The 11,499-nt window shown below is 39.3% G+C and overlaps 1 protein-coding gene across 9 annotated transcripts in view; it reads left to right on the top strand.

The window, feature by feature from the left end:
* The first annotated feature begins 3,474 nt into the window (after positions 1-3,474).
* Positions 3,475-11,499, top strand: part of elna (elastin a) — a 57,317-nt gene continuing 49,292 nt past the window's right edge. For 6 of the 9 annotated variants that reach the window (XM_051101115.1, XM_051101118.1, XM_051101117.1 and 3 more), the window contains exon 1: positions 3,477-3,849. In XM_051101115.1, coding sequence (XP_050957072.1) covers positions 3,774-3,849 — 76 coding nt within the window. In that variant the 5' untranslated portion in view covers positions 3,477-3,773. Of the gene's footprint in view, positions 3,850-11,499 lie in introns of all 9 variants that reach the window. The other 3 variants (XM_051101119.1, XM_051101112.1, XM_051101114.1) reach the window with 2 other exon arrangements.

The following is an 11,499-nucleotide window of genomic DNA, read 5'->3' as shown; positions in this document are numbered from 1 at the left end:
AGATAATGAGGGGAATTACAAATATGGGCAGGACTAAACCAAATAAACAAAAACCTAAGGGGGGAAAACCTGGACTAAACCAAAAACACAAGAAACACAAGGGAAAAACACTAGGAAAACCAAGACAAAACAGAACACAATCCTGACACCTGCAGAGTTCATTTGAGTCTGTGACACTACTGATAACACTTGTCAATGTTTTTAAATGGTGTAGCTTTCAGTAAAGAGCTTTTCTTCACCACAGCTCTGACAAAGTACTAGTTGTAATGTTAAATTCATATGTAATGTGTCCTGGCAATATGTTGCCTCATGTCCACTAAAAAGACTTATGCATCATGAAGAATCCCCCCAAGATGCCTATTGTGAAGGCTCACCCTGTGTAGTCTTACCTGAAACCGCACTCCTGGAAGAATTTCCAGATCGTTCTGCAATACACAGTACCACTGCAATATATATCTAGCTATCTCAATTGATTGCAGGCAATTGAGCAATTATGTACCAACCACTATCTGCTTCTTTATAACATAAGGAATTCAATTATTTAAAAATATGTGAAATGCGATCCTGTGTATAATAAAAGAGTGAACTAAACTTGCCCTATTATTTCTAAGATATAGCCACAAAAATTCTGAGATGTGTCCAGACTTTCAGAATGAAGTGTTGAATGTTTTAACAACTTAACTATTTGACAAATGCAGGTCTGGATAATATTCACATGCTCCTTGGATTCATAAACAAGCTGAGTCTTTTGGCATCTCCTAGATGCTGAAAGGACAAGCACCAGACATGAGCTAAAATAGAAAAGCCGACAAAAAAGGAGGAAAAGGCATTTGACTTTTAAAAAATGCACTCAGTGTCTTAACACAGGCTTGTTAGGCAAAAGTTATTATCCTTAAGCTAAACACAGGACCAATGCGGTTGCACAGGATGCAGGGAAAGGTTCAGAAAAGGACTTTTATTTTTTATTTTTTTAATTGAAGCAGGTGGAAATTATATGTTACATTATAGTCATGTTTGTATAAAATGATTAAAAAGGCTTTCAAAGATCTGTCTAGTGAACACCATGTATCAGAGAGTAAATCTACTGCATAAATATAGATCGATGTCCTGAAATGGTCATTTAAAGTTCTATTGGAATAATAATGATCTTTAAATTCATTAGGCTTGTTGATTAAAAACCTCAAACCCGCTCTCTATCTATCTGTCTGTCTGTCTTTATCTATCTGTTACATGAGCAGTGAAGATTTCAGTGTGACCCCTTCTTTCCATCTTACATCATTTCTGGGAAAAATTACACTGGAGCCATTCAAATCTGTGGAGACAAAGCTTCCTTGAGGAAATCATCTTCACCATGCTTTGAAGGGCTGAAAAACAGATTGAAAAAAAAAAAAAGTGGACTTTTTTTTTTTTTGGATGAAACTGAGGCATATCACCTAGTCCATGGAGATTTTGTGTCTTGGATACATCCTGTTTTTGCATGTGACCAACAGCCTTAATTACCACAGTCACATAAGTCATGATCTTAGTTAAAGGAATAAATAATATGTGTATGCCTCTGCTAGAGACAGGCTCCGTTGGTGATGGAGTGCTGCTGTCCTGCAAGGTTTTGCTCCAACCCTAAAAGAGTCCATATTTTGTTTATTTGTTAGTTTGTTTTTTCCAATCTGTTTCAGCTCTTCAAAGCCTTAGTAATCCTGAAGACACTGGTCAGCTTGTTCAGGTGTGTTTGACTAGGTTTGGAGCAGGACAGTGACACTCCAGGACCGACGTTGCCTATCCCTGCTGTAGAGTGTGGGTCAGGGTTGTCAAAACCAGCCCTGCAGAGTTTAGTTCCAACATGTATAACGTATTTTTTAAATACGCCTGAAGGACTTGATTAGCTGCATCAGGTACGTTTAATTAGAGTTGAATCTAAACTCTACAGGGCTGTGGACCTCCAGAAACTAAATTTGACACCTGTGGTGTGGGTAATAAGTGCGTGAGATGCCTCTGGTCATGGCTGAGTCCTAAGGTTGGCAGTGGTCTCAGGATTAGGGTTGGGAAGAGTGCAGTAGCTGAGCTGTACTGAGTTTGACCATCCCAGAGCATTTCTCCATCCCATCAATTGTCTTTCTTTCTGTTGACTCTCGTTCACTCGTTACAAGCACACAATGCTCATATTTACGAGAATGATTGCTTTCTTGTAGCATGCCCAGATTTTTTTCTTTTTTGAGCAAGAATTGCACTTCTTTCTTTCTTTCTTTCTTTCTTTCTTTCTTTTCTTACCTGACCAAGTAATGTCTAGCCTTTCATTTCTGTTCTTGATTATTATTTTTTTTTTTTTTCAGCTTTTTTGTATGCATTTTTAAAATGCTTCATGAAGGTCTTTTAACCCTTTTATGGTGTTCGGGTGTGTGGGACCCGTTTTCACTTTTTGTCAAAAGAAAAATGATACGCAAAATTATTTTTTTAAGCTCATACTCATTGGCCTTGGCTCATTTTCTGTGAAGAACACATATCAGAGCAAATTTTCAATGAACGCTCACTGTACACCCCCCCCCCACACACACACTTATATTACACAGGATGTTCGGGTCCACTGGACCCGGGGCCAATAAAAGAGTGGAAATTTTAGGTCCTGTGTAACTTCACTCTGTCCCCCTATTGTCTGGGCCTGCTATTAGTATATATGTGTTTATGTGTGTGTATGTGTGAGAGAGAGAGTCTGAGCGAGTGTGAGTGTAAGTGTGAGTTGTGTGCTTCTGCCCCTGCCATTCCCACACAAGGCTGTAGCACTTTAATTCATAAATGTGATCTAACAAAGGAAAAGGGCAAATATTAGCCAAACATTCTGTTTATATTGCTTGTAATTGGGATGAAGTAAACATCTGTTGAGTATTTTAACATAATTTTTTTAATTGTGTTGAATTAAAAACCCAAAAATGCAGCGGGTCCACCAGACCCACGAACACTGGCTGAGTAACAAAAATATGAACACCATACAAGGGTTAATAGCGATAATATGCAAGCAGTTACACTTTCATGTGTAGTGAGTGCTAGCACAGTTACTCCTGGCAGGTGTTACAGATGCATTACAAAGCATTCGACATGCCCTTCTCAGAACAATGGGCTTCATTTCCCCCAAGTTTCTTAGACAAACATCGGTCAAGTTTCCCTGCACTGAGCAACTGCTGGAAAAAAAGACTCGTCATTTTACAGGAATGAGAACTGTTGTAACTGCTCGAGGATGGATGCGTTGTGTGTGAGTTGTAAGGAAGAAACCCAGCGACGGAGTGAACATCATTATCCGAGTACTGATTTTGTTTTATTCCTCTGCTCACATAAAAAATATGTGAAGTCCTCTTAAAGTCCATGCAAATGTCTGGCAAGACAGTGAAATTCCTCTTGGACGAGAGAGTGGGAAAGTGGGTCTCTCGCTCTCCCCGTCTCTCCTGTTCTCTCTCGTCCTTCCCTTCCCTCCCCTCTCTCCTGTCTTTCCTCCCTGCATGTCTCTTTCTATTTCTCTCTCTCTCACTCTCTTTCTTTCTCTGGCAGCACTCAACTTTTTTGGCAGGAGTGACCAGAATAAAAACAGCAACACCAGACATAGAAGAGAAAAAAGTGCAGTGATCCATCGAACCAAAGGCTTTGCCCTTTCCTAATTACGTCGTGTCCAGTATCATTTTCTTTTTTTCCTCCCCTCTTCATTTTTTTGAGACATTTTTGAAGTGGTAATTAGCTCCTGGAGAATAAAACCAGCTGATTCGGGGAGGGCCAGTGCATTTTGGGGCGAGATGGCTAACAGGAGGGTTGCGTTGCTCCTTCTCGGATTCTTCCTCACCCTACAGCTGAGTCCTTCGCTGCAAGGAGGTAGGTGTGCACTTTGATGGCTCGTATAGGAGATCCTGAGAAACATTACTGGCATAGAAGGGACCCCGTGGGCTTCCCAAGTGCCTTTTCCTGCATTTTGTAGAGAGCAGAAGTGTGCATTGTTCAGAAAGTGAAGTTAGAGGACTTGTGCAACCGACGGGCGCTGCAGGTGGTCATGTTTACTACTCATTTAAGTTGTGCATTTCTACTGGCGGTCATAGGATACTAATAACATGCCAGCAGCCATACATTTCGTGTAATGAGTTTCATTAACATTTACCTATGTCTGGCATGCAGACACGACATGAAAGATCACAAAGTATTCTTAGACATCGTACTACGATGCGTAACTCAAAAAATCCTTTTGCCTTTTGAGGCATCCCTCAGATCTTGAGCATTACCACTATGCCTGTTTACTAAAGAATCTGGTCCACAATAATGGGAAACATTCGGATTGGTAGCATTCACATGATCCACAGTTGAGCATGTTTTGCTTTTGCCTAATAACATCCACATCATTTTCAAACCAAGAGAAGGGTGTTTTGTTTCTGAGAAAGCATTTCCACAAATAAACAAAGATAACTTTAGTTAGCTTTAAAGTCAAAGGATTCCCACATTAAACTTCTGTGGTTAATAAACAGTCACCTCACAGAGGCATAGAACTGATCGCAAATGTTTGTTTAGGCGATTTATGCCTGTCTTTTGCAATCAAATTCAAAGAGTTAAAGTTGGCAAACACTGCAGTACAAAGCACCAAATGCAGGCTGCAGAGATTTTACAGTTAAATATCATAAACGTTAACTCCGCTACAGATGTTAGCTTAAGTTCTCCACCGTCGTGCCAGAGCACTCGACTGGGAATATGAATGTGGTGAGAGTTGTTTCTCTCGAAGGCCATTCCCCTCGATCGCAAAGAGCTTTTCTTAGCTGATGGGGAGGGTTGTGATGAGTTTGTTAATCGAAAACACAGCTCATGCATACTGCAGTTCTGAAGCCTACAGCTGGACTTTCTCCGTCAGCTCGTGTAGACTTGACAAATAAAAAAACCCTCCCGGTGGACATCGATGTCCAGTGAGCTGCACAAGTGTCCACTGGGTCGGTGTCTTCGGTTCCAGTCACCAGCGGTGTATGCTGGGTGATGCTGCGCTCTGCTCAGAGCCTGGCTTTGCAAGCACCAAAGTAAACTGATGCATTATAAGACAGGGAAGTCGAAAAGTCTCGCTTTTTGGCCTCATCGCTAAATTGCAGTTGTTTTGATGTTCTTGGATGTGCATCTGTGCAATGTTTAGTCGTGATTGGAAAGGATGTGGGGGTCTGTTCCCAGTTTCCAAACAAAGCCAGAGTATTTCACAATGATTTATTTATTTTCACAAAAATACTTTCTTCGGCACTTGCTGATGTATGTGTTTCCAGGCTGATCCTAAAAGAGAGCTCTCTCAGCACCGTCTCACTGATGCTGAATGAATTTATGACGGAGAAATACTGCTGTTGTTGCCTGTGAGGATTTGCAATTGTGATATGTTTTCCATAAAAGGCACCAGGTCCGCATGCTATGTTCATTTTAATGAATGTATTTGAGGCCATAAAACAGCTCAGCTAATTCCTCCATACATTTCGAGCTCCATGACTCAGGCCTGCCTGTAGGGCACCTGTGGTATTTGCGTGCCGAAAGTAAAAGTCACAGTCGTACACATACATGTATATATTCAGTCACACTAACTGACACAAAAGAGTCCACTCCCATTACCCTGTAGAACTGGACAGTTACCAAAATTTTCATCTGAAATTCAAAGTTCAGAGCCAATGAGTCTGTTTGGACGGCTCGCGCAGGTGGAATGTTTTCTCTGCTGGTGTGAGTGAGTTATGGGGCAGGTGGGAATTTCAGGGCCTTGGGAAGTTACTATGTCACCAGACACGTTGCTTTTGCCGTGATGGTTTAAGCAAAGCCTAAATGTCTCTCTTCTTCCATTCTTGCTGTATGGTGACAGTTTTGACACGTGGAACAGCCTCTGTCGGAGCTTAAGGAATGTCATCTTGGAGCCAAAAGGCTCACACATACTTTGACCCCTTGAAAGCTTTATTCAAGGGCACAAGAACACCTACTGTGAGACTTCACGTTAAACCATATGGTGTTACAAAAGTATGCAATAACTGTTGTTGTGAAGCAATTCTCTTGTCGGATTCCAGAGTCTGTTTGCTTTATTGAAACTGGCATCACATCTAGTGTATTTAAACTGTTGATCAATTGTATAAGCATACCTAAGTAGTTGGCAGTCACATCATACACAATGGAAAGCCACTTATCACGTGTCAGTTTTCCCACTCACTCTCAAATACCCTCCTGTGGTAATTTATCACTCAGAGGTCTGTCGTACATGTAGCCATATGACAGGCAGTCGCTTTGTACACAGTATCAGGTAACAGTGCCCTTCAGACACCATCGCTGGTCCGCTATTAGTGCAGACGCCTCCATTGCAGTACTGCACAGCAGACGGGCCCCAGGTCTCACTCCTGCAGCCAAAGTAATTAGGCTGTTTTATGACAACCGCTATTAATGACACACCAGATGAAAGGAAAGGAAAGCGAGGTCTTGCCTCCTTCTGGTCTTGTAAGAATTTGAAATAAGGGGAGCGCATTTTAAAAGGCACCACTTGGCGTACGTCTCTGGCTCAGAACATCAGAGGAGTTCAATCCATTAGGTCTCCTCCTCATTGACACTCGGCTGGCTCTGCTTGAAGGTGTATGAAATCACCGCCAGATCAGATGGCACACCTCTGCCGTCAGATGGGATTATGATAAATTGCCCCCCCCAGCCCCGCCTATGAATTCCCAATCTGATTAGCGACTCCTCCAGAGGTGCTTTATGGCAAATGCGTGCTGGGAGCGCCTCCCTGGACTCCATCCTGGAGATCTTGTTTTCCAGAGCTGGCTGTACTTGCCTGAAAGGAATTAATGTCTCGTGGTATGTCTAGTGGCATGTTGATCGATTTGAACGGAGCATTTGCCATGCTGTCTGCTGACTGGAGCCGCTGTTAACACTCTAATGCCTGTGATAGACAATGCATATGATGCTTTTCATGCACTAGGGCCAGATTATGTGCTGTTATAGCTGATGGCAGTACAGCCATGGTTTTCAGCAGCAAAATGTTACTCGTTGAGGTACTTTTCCTAAGACATCAGCATCTAACGCACATGCTGGACACCAGATGTATTGTGAGATTATTGAAGGATAACAGATGCACACTACAGAAAGTAGCAGAACAGGTCTGACGCAGAGATGAGCAAAAGCATAGTTCAACATATGAATCATACTCATCCCATCGGAACCTCTGGTGCGGGTAGCCTGAAATACCTCCCGTGTTTCCTGCTCTTCATTTAGCAATCCGGCATATTGACTGATGTGATAGGCTCTAAGTGGCCTTGTATAGAGAGAATAGTGCAGGCCTGCAGAGAGAAGGCCTCTGTAGAGTGTTTTATCATGACCTCAGCTCTCAACGCCACGCTCTATTGGGCTCCTGCAGTGTTGGCAGCGGCTCTGTAGGAATGCTAGCAAAGATAAGCGGCTTCATTTAGCTACATTAATTTATACCTCCCCCTCATTCACAGGCTGAGGCTGTTAACAGATCTGACAGTTTATCTACCATATCTTTGGCATTTTGAAACACATTCATATACCCAACGGTCGCCGGCCCATCACAGGATGGCATTGCTGGGAAACCACCAGATATCAAGGCCAGTCTGCTTAATGCAAGGCAGTGTGGGTCGTGTGTGATGTGAGTTTAAATGTAAAATATGGCTCTTTAGAGTGCTCTTGAATTTGAACCAGTCTTATTTAGGTTTTGTTTACACATCTAGATGCGAGTGCTTAGCATGGTTATCTGTTGATGGTGTAAATCACAATTTGAGCAGGTTAATGACATCTTTAATGCTCTTATTTACAATAAAAGCAATTTTGTCTGATAAAGCTGTTTACCTCTTAATTATACAGCTCTTATTGCCTAAAACTGTAGAAGCAATCCTCGATGTTAGAGCGATATTGCACCACTGTTCCTTCCGAAGAGCACGTTAGGATGTTATTTGCTCTGCAACCACAAATTCCAGTGAGGGTAAATGTCAAAGTGAGAGTCTCGTCTGCTTCCACCAAGAGTAGACAGCGCCAAGATTTAAACAAAGACCCACACTTAAACCAAATCATTTGTTCCAAAACCAGCCCGGATGGCTGTCATACCAGCCTACGTCAGATACATGGACAGGCTTTCTGACTGGAATGTGCTTGGTCATGAGGGTAAGGCTTGGTCTGATATCTGGTCTTCATTTATTATAATGCAGAAGACCACTAAGTGAGCCTGGAAAATCCAGATTTTCTTTTCTTTTTTTTTTTTTTTTTGTTGCAAATTGTAAAATCGCTACAACATCCAGCAACATAAGGCACACGTCCACCAATAATAATAATAATAATAATAATAATAATAATAAATAATTACACTAACTACAACAATGAAAATAAGAGCACACACACAAGAAGCGAGAATTCAGACAAAAAAGCACATGAGGAAGAGTTCAAAGAAGAATATAGTAACATGATATTTTGAGAGAGAGACACATAGAGTTTCAGACTTTCTTTCTGTTGTTGTTTTTTTTTCATATTTGAGACAATTACACAAAGTCACAAAGAAATATGTTAAAGGAGGGCTTACTTTTTTTTTTTTTTTTTTTTTTTTTATTTGCATGTATGAATATGATATTTCCTCAGCAACAAAACAAAGTTAACAACATCAGAGAAATAAGAATTTAAATCTAAAATAAAGGTGGCTTATCATTTTCTGCTGTATGAATCCACTTGTGTTTTCAGTGACAGCATACTGTATGTTATAATTATGTTAAAGCAGAACTGTGCTAGCTTCTGTCACCATAACAAACTCCTTGTATGTGCAAACATACTAATAATTCTGATTATGATTCTGATTGTGCTAAACTGTATAGTTTGGGTACGACATAATCTTTCTAAAGACTTGATGCAAAGTGTCCACAAATTGTTTATTAAGTACAATTTTTGTACAACACATGTACAAGATTTTTTGTAGACAGCATTCTCTCTTTCACTATTCTTCATTATTATTATTATTATTATGATGATGATGATGATTTTGGTTGAAAACGTTGAAACAAGTCAACAATCAAGTCAGCCTTTGCTTTAGCTATAGAACCTGTGGTGTTTCCCTTCCATATGAAATCTACAAAGCATGCCTAATGGCAAATCCATTCCTATTACAGTAAACCAGCCAGCGCATGCTTCTGTCGGTTCATCGAGATCGTTGTAGTGCAAAAGGTATTTCATAGCCCATTGCTAATGCTGTTTACAAAATTCAAGCCTTTCTAATCTTGCTGGATGAGATCTTTCTGGAGGAGGCTTGTGCTGATATATGGAAAAAGCGCTTATCTCTGTCAGTATTGTTTGAGAGGTTAGGTGAGACCTTCTCGGCCAAGGGAGAACAGAGGCAAATCAGTCTTCCATCTTGCCTTTCAAGCGACTTGAAAAATGTAGGACAGTCTGCGCATCATATGTTTATTTGCCTTCGCATTCCTCAAAGTTAACGCTGTCTCTGCACTGCAGCTCGGCTCACGTCCAGGAGTAGAAAAGCAGGGAAGGGTGTTTCCCATCACAGAGATTTACTTTTCTAATTCTCAGGCTCACATCCTTCAGCCGTTCATCATCCTCCTTTATATTTTCTTCAAGATAGGAATCTAGTGTCAAGATGTGACAAAATGTAGGCTTACCTACCACATGCTCAGCTAAGCATGCAGTCCTTGAGTTCAAAATGATGGATGTATATGAAAATAAAGGTACGCAATCAATACAATAATGATTAACAAAAAATAAAAATAAATAAAAATAAAATATATATATATATATATATATATATATATATTTGTTTTTTTTTCACCCTCGGTCAATTGTACGAAGTCTGTCATTTTCTCCGTGCTTGAGCAGCTGTAGCGACAACGTCTTGTAAGCAATGCAGGTGTTTTGTTGTTAGATGAAGAAGAGTAGTAGTAATGTAGTAAGACTCACAGTTTATATATATATTTTATGATTATTTGCAAATCGCCTTTGCTCTTCCACGGAAGAGAGGAGTGGGGTGAGCAGAGCTCATTATCATGTAAAAAAATATGCACCGAAATGAGTCGCTGTAAACAGAGCTGTTTTTGACAAAACATAAAAAGGGTGTTGTTTTACACGACCACTGAGACCATTTCAAGAAGGCCTTAAAGAATTATACCAACTTGTGAAAAATGGGCATCCAATGTCCCCTTTGAAGCATAGCCACCACAATCAGACTTACTTTAAAATCATTCTGAGATTAAATACAGATTTAAAATTATAAGAAATAGTTTAATAGCTATGATACTGTTTTTGAAATCAAATCTTTGCATAGCTATGACAGGAAACACTGAATCTAACAATGCCTTTGAGAAAAACTGTTAATCTTCAAAAAATAAAGCATTTACATAAACCCATATAGTAAATAAAAGTTATCAAATAAGCATGTTATAAACTCCAGAAACATCAGTGTTTTATATTTTAGAGCACTCACTGCAATTTATGAAAGAAATCAATTAAATCTGTATGTGTGTGTGTGTGTGTGTGTGAAAAAAATCAGATGTAACCCCCTTTGTAATCCTTAACATTTTCATAAGTAACTGTCATTTTTTCTCAGTAAAAGTAGCTGATTACAGTTTTATTTTGTAATTAAATTATGTAATTACGTTACATGTAACTAGTTACTGCCCAACACTGCTTATACTGTATGTACTTACATGACCAGTCAAAAGTTTGGATTTTGTTTACTCAACAATCATTTGAATTGATACACATTTCTTTCTTTCTTTCTTTCTTTCTTTCTTTTCTTTCTTTATGTTTTTTTTTTTTTTTTTTTTTTTTTTTTTTTTTTTTTTGAGGGTTGTGTTTATTTCCTTGCTTCTATCTGTGCAGATTTTATCTGTTTTAATCAGTTTTTATCATGTCAGTATTTAATGTCAAATCTCTTTCAGATTTTAGATTTGATGCAGTATCACATTTAAATAAAGTAATTTGTTAATTAGGAAATTATTAAAGGTGCATGATTTCATATGTCAGCATGATTTATTGCATGCACAACTGCAATAGTGTTGCAAAATTCCTAACTACTCTTTCGTGACTACTTTTTTAATATGCCTTCTTTAACAAATACAGTTCTTTTTTTTTTCCCTTTATACTTAAGAAAATATTAATCCATAAAAGAAGAATTCTTATCAATAAACTCATCAAAAAAATATGTTCCAAATAATGTTGTAAGCTGAAACTGTCAATCATTTGCAATGGAGCGAGGTGCTCTGAGTCATTCGTTCATTAATGTGTTAATTAGCCGTGACCTGGATGGGAATCAAGTCGTCCCACACAGAGAATGTGTAAATTTAATACACGTCATTTATTTGCCAAACAAGTCACCAAAACAGCCCTAATGATTCCCTGTGCGTCAATTAAACCACCATTCACAGCTTTATTACATTTATTCATTTATTGTGAGTTACATTACTGATATAATTTAAATGTCTCAAAATCACAGGGTTTCATCCGAGATTCCTTAATAAATCTGTGCCTTTATGAAGG

The sequence above is a fragment of the Labeo rohita genome, unplaced genomic scaffold, assembly GCF_022985175.1.
Source record: "Labeo rohita strain BAU-BD-2019 unplaced genomic scaffold, IGBB_LRoh.1.0 scaffold_127, whole genome shotgun sequence".
In the NCBI taxonomy this organism is placed as follows: domain Eukaryota; kingdom Metazoa; phylum Chordata; class Actinopteri; order Cypriniformes; family Cyprinidae; genus Labeo; species Labeo rohita.
Note: the sequence above shows the minus strand (reverse complement) of the source record. Positions and strands in the feature narration are given on the sequence as shown.